General features: G+C 46.6%; 1 protein-coding gene across 2 annotated transcripts in view; it reads left to right on the forward strand.

The window, feature by feature from the left end:
* fgd (faciogenital dysplasia) overlaps positions 1-20,673 on the forward strand; it is a 58,622-nt gene that overhangs the window by 14,247 nt on the left and 23,702 nt on the right. For both annotated transcript variants that reach the window (XM_036534130.1, XM_036534131.1), the window contains exons 2-3: positions 18,929-19,084; positions 20,390-20,585. In XM_036534130.1, coding sequence (XP_036390023.1) covers positions 18,929-19,084; positions 20,390-20,585 — 352 coding nt within the window. The remainder of the gene's footprint in view (positions 1-18,928; positions 19,085-20,389; positions 20,586-20,673) is intronic.

Genomic DNA, 20,673 nt, shown 5'->3' on the forward strand with positions numbered 1-20,673 from the left:
GTCCATGTGTCTCTCTCTCTGTCCTGATTGTAATGAATACCCCCCAATACCCCCTGCCTCCCAGAACCCGCAGGCAGCTGCAAGACAGATGCTTGTATCTCAGGTCACTGGTTCTAATGTGCACTGCAGAGGCCGGGTCTGCGTGATTTAGAATAAGGAGACAAGCTTGCACACTTCTATAAAAGCAACGTATCTGACCAGGGGAAACGCATGTGATTCTGTGTGATTTCAGCAGACTGAGATGAACTGGGGGGGGATGGGTGCAGGCTGTTGAGTGTGGGAAAGTTGACCCCCCTCCATCCACCACTTCTAAATGAGAATGTTTCTCGTGTCGAGGAATATTCCACAACCGCAGGTCCTGGAGGAACGCTGCGAGGGTCCGGCGCACACTTACATGGCCTCCCTCGTGGCCAAAAAAAAGAAAGAAGAGGCTTTTTCAGACCAAGCTTTCAGCTCAGAAATGTCAGCGGCCCTCTGCTGTAACTGGAATGTATTAGAATGTATGCTGTAACTCTTTCAAATGTATAAGAGAACAAACTAGACAAAGTCAGTTTTTTAAGCAGATTTCTGTATTGCCGCTGTCGAGCACTCCTGGCTTCCACAGAAGAAACAGACAATGTTCTGTTCAACAGGAGGGCTTCGGCTTCAAGAGACAGCTTCTCTGCAGAATTCCACCCCTTCGCCACACATCTTCCTCAAATGACATTTGTCTGGACCATAATGCGAAATGCGAAACATCATCTGCGTCCGAACTGCAGGGCCAAACCAGATGTGGGAACGCTGATAGGCTGTCTGGCTCACACCTCTGTCCTGCAGGGAGGGGGAAACAGGAGGATGAGCGTAAATCGGATTTTAAAACTTTTTTGTTTAAAATGTGCTGGGCTGCATACTTTTCCTTACAATATCTGAGTGACAGTTTGGTCTACTGCTTCCACAGTTCAACCCCCACCCCCCTCCTGCAACAAAATCCCTGCTCTACCCCCCAATCAGAACAGTTATGAAAGGCACACCCCCCTATTTTTTTCATCTTTAATTATGATTTTTTTCAGCCCAGATTTTCAAGCCGGTTGCCATGCAAATGGGGTCCTTTTAAGGCGTGCTCTATTAGCGGGGGCCCTCGCGAGACGGGCAGCCGCTATCCTGCCTTTCACGCCCGCTCCTCGCCGACTCTCTGACAGGAGTTCTCCGGGAGGGAGAGGGGAAAGAGAGGGGATGTAATTGTATGTGCATATGAAAAAGGCAATAAGCAGCTTGAGAGCGTCATCCCGGCAGCTTTTGTGATTTCGCAGTCTGGGCTGCGGTCACAGACGCTTACAATGCCTTTGGACTCCGGACTCTTTCAAATTTTGAAATTGAACTGAAATCATCCCCTTAAAGCTCCTATCATTTTTTTCCCCCTTCCCTTTAACAGAGATGGACACAACTTGCTTGTCTCCTGTCTCAACCGCCACCACCACCAAGCCCCCCCCCACCCCTCCACTTCTCTCGCTCCCACTCTGTCTCGCTCACCCCCCCTTCCCCTCTCCCTTTTCACTCTCTCCCCCACCGTCATTTGTTTCCATGGTAACCGTTCTGAGGCATTATGCTGGCTGAAAACTACTTTTCCCTCTCTGCCTGTGCTGCTGCCGGGCATTGTTAGGGAGACGCCGTGGATGCCTCAGCTGCTGAATGAAGCACAGATCAGGAGGGGAGAGGAGCACGTTTTTTGGTTGGGACCGTGCGGATAGTGAGCAGGGGGAGGAGGAGGAGGAGGAGGAGGAGAAGGAGGAGGAGGTGGAAGAGGAGGAGGAGGCAGCAGCCCGGGGAACGGCCCGACACCAAGCAGACCTCTCAGAGTGACTCACTGTGTGTGAGTGCCGCGTGTGTCAGCCGCGCCGACTGACGGATCCCTCTGCTCGTCCGGGAACTCGTCCCTCTCCGGCTCTCCCTCTGCCCCCCGGAACCGTGCGGGACCCCCCTCCTTGGCACAGGGGCGCGCGCGCGTGTGTGTGTGTGTGCGCGCTTTCGTGTGTGTTCATCCTGCCCGTTTCCTCCGCTGGGATGAGCGTGGCTTAGAGCGGCTTTGGGGGAGAGAGAACACAACAGGGGCAGATGGCTGGCCGGCTTTAGCGGGTGAGTTTGCACTGGTGATCTGCCTCTCATGCTGGTCTCCTCCAGCTCTGCCTGAATTCCTGCCTAAGATGGTGCCCGCCTGTGGCGCTGGCTCTGGGGCACGCTTCTGTCTCAGTAATGTAGGGTAATACCGCTGCCTTCTGAAATATACATGTGGGGCTACATGTTTTATTGAGCGATCTACATTGGGGGCAATTTTCTGCTGGCTTAAGTCCTCCTGTTGTTGTTTTTGTGCATATTAGAGTAGGGGGGAGTGGGAATCGCTTTTTTGCCTCGTTTCTGAAGCTTTTAAACTTTGGAGTGCTCGGAGGGAAAAGTGAGAAATGTTCTGTTTCCTTGACCTGGTGATTAATCTATGAGCAATCCAAACAATGTCAGATCGAATAGGCAAGGATCAGTCAAATATCCTGTGGTGCTTTTTTTTGAGAGGGGAAATAAACTGAATATCTTCTGCACAGTTTATATGAACCACGTTCTGTGCGTATCATAAATTTTAATAAAAAAAAAGCCATTTAAAATGAAATGATGAATTCCTGTTGACATTACGATTTCAAAGGAGGGTGTTTCCAGGATGTCCCAGACCCGAGATGTGATAGGGATGTTGATGGATCCCTGGAACGGCTGGGAGCCCTCAGAAGTGAGGGGGAAAAAAGCACGTTTATTTGATTTTTTTTTTCATGATTTAGGCACGGGTTTGGCTTAAGTTCCTGGACTCCGAAGTGGTGCGATATTGAGTGATAGTGAACCATTACCGAACGACAGAGCGAGGAAATGTTCCATTTCCATCACAGCCATCGGGGCAGGCGCCCACCTCACAGATGTTCCAAGTTTGATAGCGCTGTTATTTTTAATGTTTATTTACGCTGGGTTATCTCTTGCGCCCCCCCCCCCCCCCCTTCAAAAAAAAAATAGTGTGGGCCCGACACCTAGTGAGTTGTAGTGTTTCCATGACGACCGGCACCAGCTGCAGGGACCCTCTGTGAGCGGCGCTCTCCGGCATTCATTCACAGCGAGTCTAATAACTGCCCTTTTCACCCCGGATCAATCAAACCGCGGCTGGGGCATGCTACGTGGCCGTGACATACTGTATCGTCGTAAATTTCTCACGGGATCCGCTCCCTAGGAATGAGTTCTGTCGACGGCTTCTCAGTGCCGCCCCTCACAGCCCATCATTTGACTTTAGCACAGGTTTTTTTTTTTTTTTTTTTGGAGACTAGTGCTCGGTTGTGTAAATGTATACTGGGTTTAAGTGAAAATGAAACTGACCAGATTGATGAAATTACAAGGACATTTGTGGCACAGCTTGTTTTTTGTTTTACTGTTGTAATGAGAATGCACTGTGATGTAGGTTATATCGTCTGTTCAGGCCGTCCTCATACCCCTTTTAGACACAGAGGGCTACTGTTCCTCTATCTTACAGTTCTATATCAATCCTTTTACCTTCCGTACATGTCAGTTAAAGGTCACTTAGAGATGCCGATTAAGAAAGTATGACAGTTTAACCCACTTAATACTTGAATCTGTCTTTTCCCTTGCATTCATTTTCAAATAAGTGATGACTTTTTTCATTAAAGTAGATGTTAAGCTCACTCTTTGCCTTGATGTTTAGGCTGATGAGAAGTTCATTCACTGTAAGTTAAAGCCTTGAGATCACCCTGTCCATCTAAAGAGTGAACCAATCACAAGGGCTATTGGCCTGATCGTTCCCGCCAGGCAGGGAAGTGTTTGTTTACCCAGCAATTAGTTTAATATAGCAAGAACGACCTTGGACACTGATGAGGGTAGTGGTGGCAAGACGACTTGTGCACATTACTGGTTAAACAGTTACCTTAATGAGGCCATTAGAATAGCAGATAATTGGCTCCTGATTCATCTGTCTAACAGACACCTAGGGTTTCTCTAAATAATTTGCACATGGAATGATCAATTCAGCATTGCAAGGCTTATACCTGGTGTGTGCTTTATAACCCTGACCCATATCTGGAATTGATTTTCAGAAGACTTACGGACTTACTGGCCTGGACTCAGTTTGTCCTTAACTTTGACTGAAAAATAAACACGAATGTTGGTGCTTTTTTCGTGCAAACACAGTATTTGTCATCAGGTTTGCTAATCCCTAAATTTACTTTAACTTTTTGCAAACACAATTTGGTAAGTTGTGTTTAAGAAGTTAAGGACCAATTTTTAATTGAATTCAGGTCTTAGCATTTGTAGTTTAATAAATGAGTAACCTTTGGTGGCCTTTAAGCGAGGAAGACCGACAACAGTGTCCTTTTTAAGACTTACATCCAGCATTGACAGAGATAAAGATGGCGGGTCCTTCTCGTGCTTGTGCTGAAGAGCTGGCCGGAGGAGTATTGTTATGCTAATCAGCATTATCCCGGCCGCTGTGAACTTTCACTGAATTTAACGGGGTTACTCAGTTTCCAAACCGCCAGCGCGCTCCCTGGCTTGGCCTTGCTGGAATCTTCACAGCATAAGAATAATGCACTTTGTTCTGGGTTCTGTAATTAAAATCTGTGGACCGTCCCCCCCCCTCAGTTTGTGTTCAAGCCGGCAAGACAATAATATCAGCTCTGACTGGCAGTCACAAAGCATTAGGGACATTATCTCACCAGGCATGCTGTTGTGTTGGAGCATTGCCGCTCCATGCCAAAAAAACCCTGCAAGAAGCCAATGAGGAGAGTTTCAGAAGGATACATGTGTATCAGAGAGATGTGTATTAGGTATTGCCAAATTGGAAAGATGCAAAAAATGGGCAGACGCCATCAAGCACTTTATTTTCAACAACCAAGAGAATCTGTGAAGCTAACCTTAGTGTTCCGCGAGGCATGAGGTGGTGTTTTGTCTGCACCAAAGAAGTTATTCCTGTACTTCAAATAAACTGTAACCCATATATATCAATCTAAATATCTCTGATTTTTTTCCCTCATGTTCCCTCCTGCTTTGTTGTTTTGTAGTAGCCAAACAAATTCAGACAGAGACGGGTAACGCACTATTTAAAAAACCAAAGACTTCTGCTGCTGTGGGCGACAGTGCTTATTTGGCAAAGCTTTAGCTGCCTGAATCTATCTCCTCCACTCAGCCCCTGCGGGGGCACTTTTAAGCAGTCTCCTTTAATGTAGGAATCAGGCTGTTACTGTACAGTGGGGGATGGACTGGTTCATTTGGGGGATTGTTTTTTGATCTGCAGCATCTTGACTTGGGAGGGAATGTTTTGCTTGATGTACCTATCTGATGTAGGCCCGTGTATGCATGGAGGTCCCTGCGGTACCCTTATTTTTGCATAAAATCTGCTATACCAGCTAAATTCTTTTTTTGCAAAGCTGTGTGTGAATACATGCAGGAAATGTCACTTTGTCCTCTGGGTACATCTCTGTCTAAAAGGAGGAGAAGAGGTGATCACAGAGTGATGCATTGACATATTGCAAAGAGCATTTAGCACTGTAGCCTACCTGCTGCATGGTGTGCGGCTTCTCCAGCTGCCACTTTCACAGCGTCTTATTGGCTGAGTGTGGCCAATTGTCTTGCACGGCCAATTTCTCCACAAGTGACTTTTCCCTCTCCGTCTTAAAGAGAGGCCACAGGGGACAGGTGATGGCAGGCGACAGCGCACTGTGAATGTGGGTCCCGATGCCTGGAGAATGGGGTGTGGGTGAATGGGCTGATTCCAGCGCACCAGTAACAAGCAGGCCAGCAGGTCAGCAGCTGTACAGCTTGTGCTTATTTTCGGCTCCATGTCATTTCACCGTCTTCTGATGTCAGGGGGTATAATTTGTTATTTGATTATTCTATGGTTCCCAAGATTGAATAGTTGAATAATCAGACTTCACTCTTCACATCCGAAGAACTGTGTGAAACTGCCGCTCTTTGTAAATAGTGACTCACTGCAAAGATACTAGAAATCACTGGCACTTTGAGGTAAGCAAATCAACAATACTGTAACAATGAAATTTCTCATTTCATCCAGTATTCTTATGCTCAAATGAAAAAGAAAATTTGATGGAAAGGATACTTGATTGATGGGTATTAAAATATTGATCCCAGTAATCCATTAGTGATGTATGAATATTTCATCTCGTCCCTAGTTATATATGTTTTCAAAATGCATTGTTTGGCCAAATGCAAAACACAGTGGATCCTGTCGTTTGAACCGCTTTGGTGCCTGGGATCCATTCTAACGGAGTTATGGTCTGCTTCACGGCTATGTGCTGAGTGAATGGTTGGGTGAATCGCGTTGACCTCTGCACATGGTGGTAGTGCAGGGCGAATGGGGAAGAACGGAGGCTTCCAGCAAATGATTATGGACACAGACCCTTTCATTACGGTACCCTTTGCTTAGTTGCATAATTCAATTGAATATACAGGAAATTGACTTTGGCAGAGTGTGCTTCCTATGGGCAGCTGAAAAAGCCTGAACATGGGGGGAATGTCAGGGGGAAATGTGAGTGCTTTGGGAGGAAACAAAAGCACTTTATCACTGGGTCTCCACCTGTGGCTTGAAAAGATCACTAGGCTCCAGCGCAGGGGTGATTGGGGTGCAGTGTGTGATGGCTGGCTCTCTGACCCAGGGTCAGGCTTGCAGCGGACCTCTCACAAGCTTAGGGTGATCTCCCGATTTACTTTTCACACGTTTATGTTCAGCAGTGTGTGTGATGTGTGTAGTGTGTAGAGTGTGTGTGGAATGTGTAATGTGTGTGATGCGTGTGGAGTGTGTGGGGGCACACGCACGTGTGTATGTGTGTATGTGTGTGTGTGTGTGCACGTGCGCATGTAAATGCAGTGTCCGGCAGTCCGTTCTTCTTATTGCCTCTGCAGTGTAGGTATAGCGCGTAGCACACAGGTGCAGTTTTGCTGAAGTCTTTTTTTTTCGTGAGGTATTTTGGGATTTTATGACAATTAAAAAATTCATGAAGTGGGGACATTTATTTGTTTACCATGCAACTATATTGCATCATGAACATTTCAGTGTAAAATATAGTTCCTTATTCTCAGGAGGAAGTCTCCTCTCTGCCAGATTGTAGTACATTACAGAGTGCTTTAGCACAAGTGCAGACAGTGATATTGTGCATTCTGTGTTCACACTGCCATTAAGCAGTGCTGCGTTAATGAAAGTTTTCTCTGATAAGAAATGCAGGTTTCATTACACTGACCGATCCTAAACACAGGTGTGAGAAAAGCGCTGACCAGTACTGGACGCTGGACTCCACTTGCTGTGGCCGTTTCTGCTGTTGTGTGACACTGCGTGCACGAGGGCTTCATGAGTGTTCTAGTGCAGGAAGCGTGTCACGTTGTCCGAGCGTGTTTTCGTGTGATCACTGTTAACGAGGGGAACCACAGAGCTGTAAACTGCAGCTTTCCCTTGCCCCCCCCCCGCATCCCCCTCCCCCTTCCTGCGCTGTACCGTACACGGCTGCGCTGACCTGGGTGTGGAAGCACCTCTCTGAGGACCAATAATGCTGTTGTCAGTGGCAGGGACACTCCCCCCGTCCTGTGCTGACTCCCGTCCTGTCAGAGAGGCCACGGGAGGGGGGGGCGGCATCGCAGAGCCTCTCCCGATCTGTGCTGACTCCCATCCTGTGAGTGATGGGAGAGAGGAGGGGGGAGAGGGGTGGTGGGTGGGAACCCCTCCATGTAAAATCTGCCAGCGATGCCAGTAAGGTGGTAGGCAGGGGAATCACAAGCGGGACGTGGCGAGTTGGACCCCCTCTCTGTCCGTCCCTTCTCGTCCCGTCCTGTCAGTTCGCTGCCCCCCCCCCTCCCAGTTCATCCTGACCCTCAACGAGGAAGAAGAGCTGTGAGCTAGGGCGGGAGCGGTGGGGTGTCAGAAAGGTGATAATGTGTGTTGACCACCCCACTCCCTGTTTTCACTCTTATCCAGTCATGTCAGATCGGCCGATAGGCAAGGGGAGAGTATATCCGCTCCTGCTGTACGCAGTGGAACTCTGCAAGCTCAAAGCCCAAATTCTTACGGGTCACATGGGTAATGTTTGGGTTGAGAACAAATAAAGACTTTGTCAGTCTCACTTCTGCCGCATGTTTTTTCAGCTATAAATGTCTGCATGGATTTCAGTAGGAAAAAGGAAAATAAACTTTTAAATGAGAAAATGGGAACATGCAGATATTTATAGTCAAAGGAGGAAGAAGTGTAATTAACTATGAAGTCATTAAAGGCTGAACTGTGGTGAATTAATAATAACCCTAACCTGATCCAGATTGCGAAACTGGCTCAGCGCAGTCTCCCAAGCGTAGTCAAAGCGGTCCCATTGCGTAAGTTGCAACTCACGGTGATGCAGCATTCCGCGCAAGTGTTTTTACGGTGAACGCAGTGCTCTGTAGGGCGAAACGCTCTGTGGACTGAGGGCTGGCCCTTGAAATGCCATGTCTTGCTTTCTGTGTCAAATGTGAACGGGCAGAGGGTGCTTCTCTCTCCTCCGCTGGTCTGCCTCGGGGCTGCGGCTGAAAGCTGAGGTCCTTACGAGCCACAGGGTCCAGGACCGTGCACCGTGTACCCTCTGCCATCGGGATGGCTTCTGATCCCTCTCTCTCTGAAGCCTCTGCTGGCCTTAAATGACATCCTGCTAAAAAAAAGAAAAACCTGCCTTCTTGGTGACAGGAGAGACAGGATAGACGACCTGGTGCCCAGCAAAGTCATCTTAAAGTGAGTCCCTCTTAAGTTCATTCCTGACATTTGAAATAGTACTGAAAATGATAAGGATCTTGTGGTTCTAATGCAGTGTGATCATGGGGGGAGGGGAAGAAACGTCACCCATGTCACCTGTGAGCCAGCCCGTCGCTGCAGAGCTGGCTGGAATAAACTGCATTGCTGTGGAGGTGGTTGACACCTTTCCGCCAAGGGGCACTTTAACACTGCATGAATTCCATTGTGTAAGGCACTGCTTATGACCTGAGAAACCACAAGGAATGCTGGGTAGGAGCTGCTGTTTCTTCAGAAGCTGTAATACCGGGGGCCCTGGTGGGGGGGCGGCGGGGAGGGGGGTGACTGAATCAGTTTCCATCCCTTACCTCCCGGTTAGCATAGTGAGTAATGTGGCTAACTTCAGCTTGCTTGCCAAGTATGTAAGTTGGCTGTGAAGTAGGTGAAGATGTGGCAGGTACAGCTATGAGATATACCTACTTCTGGCATGTAACTAACCTGGGATTTGGTAAACAGATAGGCAGGTGTTAAAATTGTGCACTGCTATATGTTGGCTACCTTCAGCCCTCTCCTTTGCTTCCTCTCTCAATATTTGGTCAGCCATGTTATATGCCTGCAATGTCCGCCTGTGGCCAATGGCACAATCCAATACCTATCACAAAAAGCCTCTGCAGATTTCTGAGAATTGGAGAGTATATAAATGATAAAAGTGCCCTCTGGTGAAAGTCTGGCTACTATTTCCTGGCTGGGCTATCAGTCCATAGTCCCCCCAGACAGGCATGTTATTTTTGCTTCGGTGAAGACGGCTCGTAAACCTAATGGCAGCTGCAGCCAAAGATTATCCCATTTTATGGCTCAGAATCAATAACAGCGCCTACTGCAACTTGGTGAATTCAATATGCCCGCTCTAAAAATGAATTCCAATCTTTATCGGCTGCGTCAAGGAGTTAAGAGCTGAGGCTGGGTGAAGTCGCTCTGGGTGACAGCGTCTGCCAAGCGAGTAAATGTAAACAAAAAAATGTGAATATTCCAGCACTCTTCCTGCATTGTTTACCTCTGAGACCTTTCGAATACACTCAGAATCTCATGCCATCAGGAATGTAGGTACATATGCGAGAGAGTCGAGTCCAAAATGCAAGCACTACAGCACTCAGTTATTGTAAATCACAGATTAATGTGCCAGGGCAAGTGCCTGTCTTGAATTGTTTGGGGAAACAGGTGGTGGCCTATTGTCATTGCTTTTGGGCTGTCATTTTGTTGTCCTCATAAAGGTTTCTCAGAATTTTCACTTCCTCCTCTTCCTCCTTCTCATCACCCCCCCCGCCCAAACCATGACTGAATATTATTAGGCGCTTCAGCTCTAGAAAGAGGCTATTCAAAATGGCCCAGCGTGTGCCTTGCCAGGGTGTGCGAGGTTGGGGGGAGATGTGAATAATTTAGAGCGACCGGGCGCTCACCGGCGTAGCCCGGTGTCATTTCCGCTCCTGCGGAGGGCTGGGAGGAAGGGTGTGATTCAGCCTTCACCAGCAGGGTGTGTGCACGCAGGAAGTGACTGATGGGGCTGTCATGCCGTTCGGCGGCTCGTTGCTCCGAAGACCCATCTCTGGGTTTTTTTTTTTTTTTAACCCCCCTAGCTCTTCAAAGGCTCCTTAAAGATGCCCTTAAAAACTACACAGTGTGCACAGATGGCCAAGAACTGCTGCTGCTCCTGGGACGTGTCAGTTAATTACTGTGGGCACACCATGCTTCAGGCTTAAATAAAAAAGAACCTTGATGTTCTGTGGTTTCTTACAAAGTAGCCATTAATGCTGGCATGGCTACAGTGTGGTCTCCGCTGTCTCCTCGGTAACGTCATGACGTGAGTCATCTCGGTCGCCATGACGCTACCCAGCACAGGGACCTGGCCAGTCCCCCAGGCAGCCCAAATGAATTCGCGCAGACGCTGTCACTCTGGAAGCGTTTGGTTGGGTCTTTTTTATTTTTTTCCCTCTCCTCGACAGTGGCAGTCACTGACACCGGGAAAAAAAACACAGTCCTATTTTTAACCGCCTCCGTCCTACATTCTGTTTAAATGTTGGGCTGCAGTTTTCCCTGTGATCATCTCTGTCTCTCTCGCTCACTCTGTGCTAAAACTGTTTTCATGTCACTTAGTCCTACTTAGTTTGAACTGTTTCTCAAGAAGGAGGGTCTAAATCCCATCCCGTTAATCTGCTGCAGCCTGTAAAATATTCCTGCTGTGAATCTGAAATGGATAGGTTTAATTGAAGCAGCCAGCGACCTAATTCTGGGGAAGGAAGTTTATATGAATGTCAGTTGATGAAGTGGAAAATGTTTGCTTAATATTTTCAGAATGATTTTTCAGCCCACAGATGATGACTGCCTTACTCATGTATTTATTTATTGTGACTAGCGTTTAAGGTCTTGCAAATCCTTTCCGTTGAAAGACAGTAAATGATCCCGTATGCCTGTGGTTCTAAACTTTTTAAACCTTAAATCTGTACCTGGCTACTTACTGTTGCAATATTTCAGAAAACACCATAACATATCAAATTAAGACTCCGCTTCAGATCACTTTGCTCCTTCTTTGATGTAGCTATCTCACTTATAACACTACAAGTCTACCCTGTCTAGGGTTTTTCCCTGCTGTTTGTGCTTGTTTGCTCTGGATCATCCTGATTCATTACAGGCATAAAGTGCTCCTCTAAAACCGAGCGTTACATTAAGCTCTCAGACCTTAACCCCACCCCCCCACCCCCTTCCTAATCTCCCCCCTAGACAGCTTATGTGTGCGGGTGTCGGTGCTTTCTTAAACATTGCCTTATTTGAGCACGCACCGGGCCCGGTGTGCAGCCGATCCCCTCTGCAGCTGTTTACCCTCATGTCGGGGGTGAGGAGGTGTTGGGAGGCCAGGCCACGGGAGGCGAGCAGACCTGCTGCCAGTCATCACCTAAGTGATTCCCCCGAGATTTCAGCATTAGTATTCATTCAGACATTACTTTCCATTTCAAAGAAGGATTATATCAGATTTCTTTTCTAAAATGTCGGACCTGACTACCTCCCTGACACACAAACACACAGACATACACACACACACGCACGCGCACAGACGTTCCTCTGTGAGCCCTTGGGCTGCCTGCCTTCTGACCATGTGGCCTGGAATGGCTTTTCCATGTCCTTGAACTTGACACGTTACCCTCCTGTGCAAAGCCTAGTCCTCGCCTGCATGTCGTACAGTATCTGGTCGTGTGGAATCTGACCGCAAATGACCTTCCCATGCAGTACCTCTGTGCCTTCGGCTCATATTTGTCTATGTTAAACGAGGCTGATGAAGCTGCTGTGATGTACATTTTAAAACGGTGCGGTGTAAAGTCACCCCCCCCCCCCCGTGTAGATGATGGTACAGTCCCGTCAGAACCGGTTTATGCCTGTGGCCATGAAACTAACGGCATCCCAAAGGTGGGTCTGTAATTAGTCCCGTCTGCTGCTGTGTCTTCAGGATGGAAGAGGGCATACAGCACATCACAACAGACTAGTTAGACTTAGATGTTACGCTCAGTTACAGACAAGCGTGAATTGGCAGTCAATTCTTGAATCTAAAGCCCTCATTTTGAAATGGCAGGGAAATTTACCTGATGAGGTGTTTTTTTTTTTTTGTTTTTTTTTTTGCATAAGTCATTTCAAAACGGTTCCATGTCACTGCTCTTTTATTTCACAGGCTGATCAGGTGATCATTGTTTATGTTGTGTTCTGTGACCTCGTCTGGTCTGGCAGTCCTGGAGACCTGGAGGGTTGAGTACGTGTTTCCGCGTCTGCGTCCCTTCATGCTCCTCCGGCCAGTCGGCATTAGTGGAAATGAGTGACGCCAGTTACTGTTGCGAAGGTAGCGGTCAGGCGCAGGTTTGTGGACCGGTGCAGATGTGATACAGTGCTTAGCAGTGACGGGGTCCCGTTGTCCACGGCTCCTGGTACCCAGCTCGTCTCCAGGCGCTCAGGAGGGTGAGGAGAGAGATGGGTGCACTCTGTCACTGCTGGAGAGGCCGTTATTCCCTCTTTAAATGGCAGACTGTCCCCTCCCCGAGGCCACAGGCTGTCAAAAGCCTCTGGGAGTCACAGCGACCTTGGTTGCCTGGAAACATCCTTGCAATAAGATTTTAGAGGCAGAGTTAGTCGGAGCCGTTATCGTCGCTGTATTGTGACCGTTTGTTTCGGGCACATATTCACTGCTAGTGCTAAAGATTTTAATACTAAAATACAAACAGAATATTTATAGTCCCGTAAAGTGAAAGAGTGATACCTTTAAAAGTAAATGAATACTAATTATTGTGCTGCATTAAAGTGTGGCCATTTAAAAGGATGTTTTGTCTTTAAAATGCATATTCAAGAGCACTTAAATGTGTGGCAGCACAATTTGAGGTTTTCGTGTGCAATTATTGACTTTTATCTGGGGATAAATCACAGGGCTCACTCAAGGACAGGATGCTCATTACTGTCCCAGTGCTGTCCATCATTAGAATGGCCCTTTGGCAGCAGTGAAGGGTTTTGTGTGTTTCCTGTCTCTCCTGCGTTATTCCTCACAGCTATCTCTGTTTCCTGCACTTGGGTGAAACCCATTCTCTACACCCTCCAGTCTTGGCTGATATGGACCCATTTCTGGAGCCTAAATTCATCCTGAACCAGAGTTCAGAAAGATTTGAGGTTTGAGGAGGCTTTATAACCCCCCCCCCCCCCCCCCAATCAGTGCTGTCGTAAATTGCTGTGCTTTTTAAATTGTTTCTTGTTGCCGCCTTTACCCTGACGCTCATTGCGCCGTTTGAAGTTGTTGAAGTTTGCTGTTTGAAGGTGCATCGTATTAGTTGCCCTATACGCTGTAGTTATACAAATCTGATAATACTGTGTCCTCAAACAGACCTTGCTCTCAGTTGAGAACTGTCTCATTGTGGAACTGTACACATCCTGTCCCGTACTGTCGTTATACTTACTGTATGCACTTTTGTAAGTCGCTTTGGATAAAAGCGTCTGCAAAATAAACAAATGTAAATGTGAGTCTAGGAGACCATTTTGCAACTTCCTCAGAAAGTGCAGGAGCTTCTCTTAGTTTGATTTCCCTATATTGCCCAAGCTGACTACTAACACCCCCCCCCCAATAGATGCTGTTTCTTCAGGAATAAAGCATGTCCATAATGACGAATTGTAATATTTGGCATTTGCCTGGTAAATTAACTGAACTGTCATTCCCTGAATTATCTGTCTTCTCCCTTACATATTAGTCCAATCCATTTCCTTCCTTGTGGTATTCTGTGATTTTTCCTGTCTTTAAGATTTCCTTGAATGGTCTGTAAACTTAAGGTTTGGTGTCTGACACTGCGTTTTTTGTATTATAAAGCAGAGTCCCTTTTGTATTTTTAATATAACTGTCATGTTTTACTGAAAATACAAAACGACAGTGTAGATTTCATGTCTGCTCTCGTGTTCTTTTTGTTTTGGGCCTTGAAGTCAGCCAATTTAAACATCCTCAAGGATTTATGGTAGTTTATTGTAATAACTGTGCCATAAAGAGCTGTGAGCGCCGCTGAGAGCAGTGCAGTCCCCTCAGCAGTACATAAAGGAATGAAAAAGCTGGAGAAGAGCACCCTGTGGGTTATCCTTCCCTGAAAGCCCCAGACGCACTGGAAAGTGAGCGTTTGTGGAGCAGCAGGAATGGAAAGACAGAAAGCGCTAAAAAACGGTCCACAGCTGACCGCGGAGGAGCTGCGCTGTCCGAGCGATCTGTCTCCCAGACAGCGCCAGGACCGAGTACAGAGGAATTTCCCAAGAGAAGGGTAATAAACGACTTCAGGGAGGTCGCCTCAGGCGCGACGGAGATTGACAGCCCGGTTAGCGTGGGCTGGGATGGGTCGCGACTAGGGAGAGGAGGTGCGACAAGGGGAAATGACAGGGCAGCGCACCTCAGGGACCTGATTTACGCTCGCCATCAAACGAGCCCCACCTATCTCTGCAGAGCTTTATGTCCGCACATTACGCACTTCATGGCATTTACTTTCACTCTGTGTAGTCTTAACATTTTCACGCCACGTTTACAGCTTTGCTTGAGTGCTGCCATATTTTAGTCTTATTGTAATCAATGTGCCAGTACAAACATTACTTTTGAAGCCACTCTTTTACGAGTACCTACAGCGTCTGAAGATGGAAGCCATGTTAGCGACAGAAGCATGGAGCACGATAGCATGGCGAGATTGAATTCCAGAAGGTCAGCACTGTATGTCCTTAAACGTCCTTTTACTGGTATGCCCTGCCTGCTGGTTGTGTTTCTGTAGTGCAGTAGTGAATGCAGTCAGAGCAAGGAGACATTCTGCTGAAAGCAAATGGCAGGTTGTCCCGCATTCGCCGCACTCCACCGTCCTCTTCACAGTCTCTCTGCGGGGGAAATTCAGTTCCGAGGTTGAGCTCACTGCTTTGAAGGACATTGCAGCACCACACTGATTATTGTGGTCATGCATGTGGGGTTTCAGGGTGAAATAAACACACACCCAAATCCCACCCCCTTTCCAAACAGCACTACAAAGAGAACGTGAGAGAAATAATCTATCATGCTTTGCTTCTGTGCCATTCTAGATCAGCCCTTTTTGAAAGCAAAACTGTAATGTTGACTGCAAAAAAAAAAAAAAAAAAAATCTCAGCGTGAATATTGTATCTTTGTGCCTGGCTCAGCCAGGATCTCATTGTCCTTAACGTGTCAGAGGTGTGCGTACTTTATGAGTTCATGATACTGCTGTTGTGCTTTTAGGGAGTGCAGTTCATTTCTAAAGACATACTTTTCAATGGCAATAATCTCCGGGAATGGCAGGTGAATAACTGGGTAACAATAGGAAATGGAATGAAGATTTCATTAGTAATGACAGGGAGTTTTCTGTCCGCTGACTCACATCACTGAAGAAACGCCTAGGTGGGAAGACACCAGGAATGATAGCAGGGCCGGATGTGTAATTAGATTTATCTACCGTCTCTGTCAAACTGCAGTCAGAGTGCCAAGAAATTAGCTGAGCAATAACTGACAAACACACCAGAAAGCATTTATTTCTTCCGTCAAATGAATAATAGTCTCCACACATCTGTGTGTCAATAATAGTATGACAGGCTTTCTAAATTTTCTTTTCATGTTCTGTTTTACGTCGGCATCGCATGATTACAGCTTCATCCATACCACCTCTTCTCTGTACAGACAAATGAATACCCTCTCTGCCCCCCCCCATTGTGCTGTACCAGTGAGGGGGGGAGATCCTGAAGAGGAAGCTTCTCGTAGTCGCGCTGGCTTTGATAGAGCTGCCTCCCTCCGCCGCTGCCGTTGGATCTTTTCATGCGTGTGTTTACAATTCAAATAACCAGCGGGGGCCGGCGGATGCGTGCGCGCCGAGCGGCAGGGTTCGCAGGCGTGTAGAGCAGGTTTGGGCGGTATGCGCGCTGGGCAGGTGCCGTTTGGCTCACATGACGACAGGTGTTCCCGCAGTTCCCCTCACGAGCAGGACGCTCTCAGCACAGAGAACAGGAATGGAGAGACTCCAAGTCGTGCGAGCACTGCCGCGCAACTGAGAGCAGGGGCGCGTAAATGGGACCTGGCTGCGTAATTTCGCGACTGATTTGGAGAAGGGAGATCTGTGCGCCGTGGTAAGGTGTTTCCTCATGGTCTTTTTTTAACACACACATAATGAAGTGCATTTCATTTTCATCTTGGTCGTCTTGTTTTAGTTGTTAAGAAGACACTCGCCTGAAGTTCATCTTGAATGTAACCTGTTGATATCACAAAACATGTAGCTAAAATATGTTTCTAAAGTCTCTCACTGCAGCAGTGGGGACAGTACTAGGGTTGACTACAGCCTATGTTGAAACATAAATATATTTGATGAAATGGTTAGCATGTTGTCCTACACTGCTGTGTCTGCATGTTTCTGTTGACAGATGTAATATTTGTTCTCTAGGTGAGGTTTCACGTAGAGGTTTCCATGACTACATTTGGTTTCTGTGAACAGGTCCAAGTTCTCCTCAGTCGTTGTCTGTGTTGATAAGCTAGTGCTTCGGTGGTTTACAAATTGAACTGTCATTTCTCAATGACCCTGTGTGAAGTACTTTTTTGATGATCAGTTGTCTCTTATTGTGGTGATCAGTATGTCAGTATATTTGTTGCATTGTCTTGAATGGCATCCCAACCTCATTGCAAATTGGGGTCATACTATTAAATCTATGAGACATCCCACACAAAAATTCATTGTGAAGACGTAAACCTAGTAAATTGAACCGACCCGATCTCAAAAATTCATATTTAAGATACAAATATGAAGTTTTTGCCTCAGTGGTAGCTTCAAGAGGAGAAACATTGCCTAAGTGCCAGCTTTCAGGGGTATCTGAGAGGGCCAAATTTGAGCTGATTTCCCATGGAATAATTCCTGGAGCTTGCCGCCTGCTGTCTGACTGCGTCCTGGATGCGTCTCAGTCCCTGCTTATGGTTTGTGATCTGGGCTGAGTGCAGCTTCTGTGGATGTGAGAGCTGTTTGGCAGGAGAGTAACTGCTGCGGTTGATGGAAGCAATCTCCAGTCAAATCTCAGAGGATGGAACGTGTTGTGGAATACATCACTGCAGAGCTGTTTGCTGCGGCTCTCTGAAGATATGCGACAAATGCAACAAAATCTGGAATTATTTTTCTAGATTTTTTTTTTTTATCTTGTAGATTTAAAAAAAAATTAGGGTAGAAACTGCATAACCTGCGGGGGTGACAATGAAACAATACAGAGAGTAGTTTACATAGTTACCATCAAAATCCGAGGTTATCTTTTCCACTCCAGTGGAGTTCTCCATATAATAACACTAAAGCCAGATGCTTAGAACGAGGGTATGGGAACGAGGCCTATCTGTGCTCAGATATGCAAATGCGTGCACACTACACCTGAATTTCACTACAGAAATGCTGTACAGAGAACATAGACATCACACATGTACTGCTCATACGCTACACACAGCAGAAGAGCACAGTTTTGAGTAAGGAGTACTTCTAAGGCTTTACCAACACGCACTATGTTACTGTCTATACAAATAGAGTACGTAAATGCCTCATATGTATTAAAGCACTGTGTTTAATATGTTCTTTTCATATCTGTGTCATTGCTTGTAGTAAGCAGAATGTTTTATTGAAAAATGTTCACTGTAGTAAAGTAACAGAATATAAGCAAAAAAGCCTTACTTTGACTTAGTATAGTACTTCATATTTCCTTTGTGTTCAGTGCTTTGGAAGAGGCTCTGGATTTTTCAGTGACATTGTCTCCAGACAGTAAAAGATATTATATGCACACATAATCAGGAAGCTCTCAGAAAATCATTAGTGCGGCTCACTTCCTCAGGCATGGCTCTGAGGTATTGATTGTGCTCAACTCCCATCTCTCGCTTCCAGACTGAGATGAAAGGAAACTGGCGTTTTTTTGGGAAACTGGTATTTTGGTAGAGATCATTTACCGATACTTCCCTTTTTCAGGAACTGGTATTTGTACTTGTCTATATGCCAGTATCTGGGGATTTGTGTGTGTAAAATCTATTTTTGTTTGTGTGATTCTGCTATTACATTTCCTCTAAAGGTTAAGAGCTGGTTGTCCAATTTGTTTTGAATTACAGTTTCTTCCTGTTCTGGCTCATATCAAGGAAACTCTTACATTGATATTCTTTCTACTTTTCCAAAGAACTATAAATTTTAGCTGTGTTATCTATTTTATTGTTGGACCTTGACCACTATTTAAGTGTTTTATCTTTGCTAATTTGGAAAACTGTTTTTGCCTTAAAATTTTAGACAGTTGCTTATGAATATGAAAACAGTTCCTTTAAATGCTTGAGTTCATCTAGCGTAAGGAAAAGCCAGTTCAAGGAAGGACAGTTGACTTCTGACTTCGACCAGATATGGATTATATTAAAAATTCATTTTCGGGGTTTATCAGCTGTCTTTCCAATACGTTGATTCTGTTAGCTTAATTTGGCATACTGTGTACGTTAGGCTGTGAGGTAGAATGATCGTTTTCAGAGAGCATCTGTGGGTGCCCTGTAGCTCCCCCTCCTCCTCTGCCTCAGGGCCTTGCTCTGTGTTAACCGGTCTCCTTCTCTTCTCGGGCTCCCTCCTTTCTCAGAGCTCCCCCCGTCTGCGGTTCAGAGTAAGTGTGGACCTGCCCACTCCCCGCTGCTCGGAAGGGGCGCTCTCCCACCCCCCAGACCATGTCACAGCCGTCCAGCCGGGAGGCACTGCCCCGACCCTGCCACCGCATCGAGGAGGCAAAAACCCCAAGGTACTTATCCGCCTGCCCCCCCCAACGAGAGACTGTCACCCCCAGTGCTCCACACAGACGAAAATGAAACATGCCTCACTGCCTTACCTCGGTGGGTGATTATGTTTATTTATACAGTCATGGTTTTGCATATGGTGCGATAGTCTCGGTTGGTATTTTTCCTCGATTAAAAAGAAGACTCCACCTGAAGCGATTGGCTGCTCTTTGAGAGATTTTTGGGAGTCTGCTTCGCGGAGCTCATTAGAGGGCTCAACACATAACGCCCGAGGGGTGCAATTCTCCACGGGTCTGCCTTGGTTCATCTGTGACGTCTGTAGAGGAGAGAACCCCCCACCCCCCTCTGTCCCAGAAAAGCAGCAGTGGGTTGTGCTGTTGAGGTGGGACATTGCTATATGTGTGCACAAATACCATACTACTGCACAGATGAATTCAGTTCCTTTTCTAGCAGCTGGTGCTGAAAATGGTTCCATTTCTTTTTTTTCTCGTCAACCTTGCTCTTGGCCACTTGCATACAGCATCTCTTGGTTTCCCTTTTCTTCCCTCCTTCATGTATAATCCCACTGCACAAGTGTACTTAGCATACTTTGCTGCTCATGGTGACCTCTAAACATGTTTTACAGAAAGACAGTGGTGGAGGCATTAAATTATAGTTCATTAAGATAATTTTCTTCTAAATTAAAATTGATCTTAGCAAATAGAGATTTTGTGGCACACGCTCTCTTTAATTAGTTAGTGTGTTTTTTTTTCTTTTTTTTAATTTAAAGTGCAGACTGAAAGGAAGGAAGTGAAGAGAAAAACAACAGTTAACAGGGGTTATCGTGACAATGCAAGCTAGTGCCTGCATTCAGCGTTTAAAACTGAAATTAAGCGAAATAAATGTGATAAAGATCTCAAATGCACATACATATAACAAACAAAATGTATACACTGTATTCTGTGGGCCAGCGCCCGTGGAAAGCGGACCTTTTCGCAAAGTGACGTTGAACGTTGCGCTGTTACTTCTGCTCTTGCGAGTTTTTTTTCTCTCTCCCTCTGAAACCGCAGCGAGTTAACATGCGCACAGTTCAGCATCCTGTTGAGAAAGGAGGAAGCAGTCAGTAGTGTGTGCTTGGTGGTAATGCACTCAGCCAGACGTTTTGCCGCTCGACTGCCCTTGTTGGGTTTGGTGACTTTTCGCAGCGCTGAGAGGTGCAGGAGGGATGGAAGGGTTCTCGCTGGGGTCCAACCGACTCGCGGCGACAGGGCCACGATGGAGGTGCTAAAGTGAAGAGGGCTGATTGCTTTGTTTTTCCGCCTCTCCTGCAGTACCCCCTAAACCCCCGCACCTGCTCGGAGCGGGACAGGACAAGAGACACAAGTGGATTCCGCCTGCCCCCTCACGACCACTGCCTGCCACCCCACCGCCCAAACCCAACAAGACCCCCACCCCCCCAGGGAGGGAGGTGGAGAGGGAGGCTGTCAAAAGTGTCTGCCTGCTCATCGAGAAGTTTGAAAACTCCAGGTAAATCGGCTTTTTTTTTTTTTTTTTTTTGCTGTTTTAGGAGCCGAATGATATGTTTTTTCACTTTTGTATGTTTTGTTATCTCTGG

The sequence above is a fragment of the Megalops cyprinoides genome, chromosome 7 (assembly GCF_013368585.1).
Source record: "Megalops cyprinoides isolate fMegCyp1 chromosome 7, fMegCyp1.pri, whole genome shotgun sequence".
In the NCBI taxonomy this organism is placed as follows: domain Eukaryota; kingdom Metazoa; phylum Chordata; class Actinopteri; order Elopiformes; family Megalopidae; genus Megalops; species Megalops cyprinoides.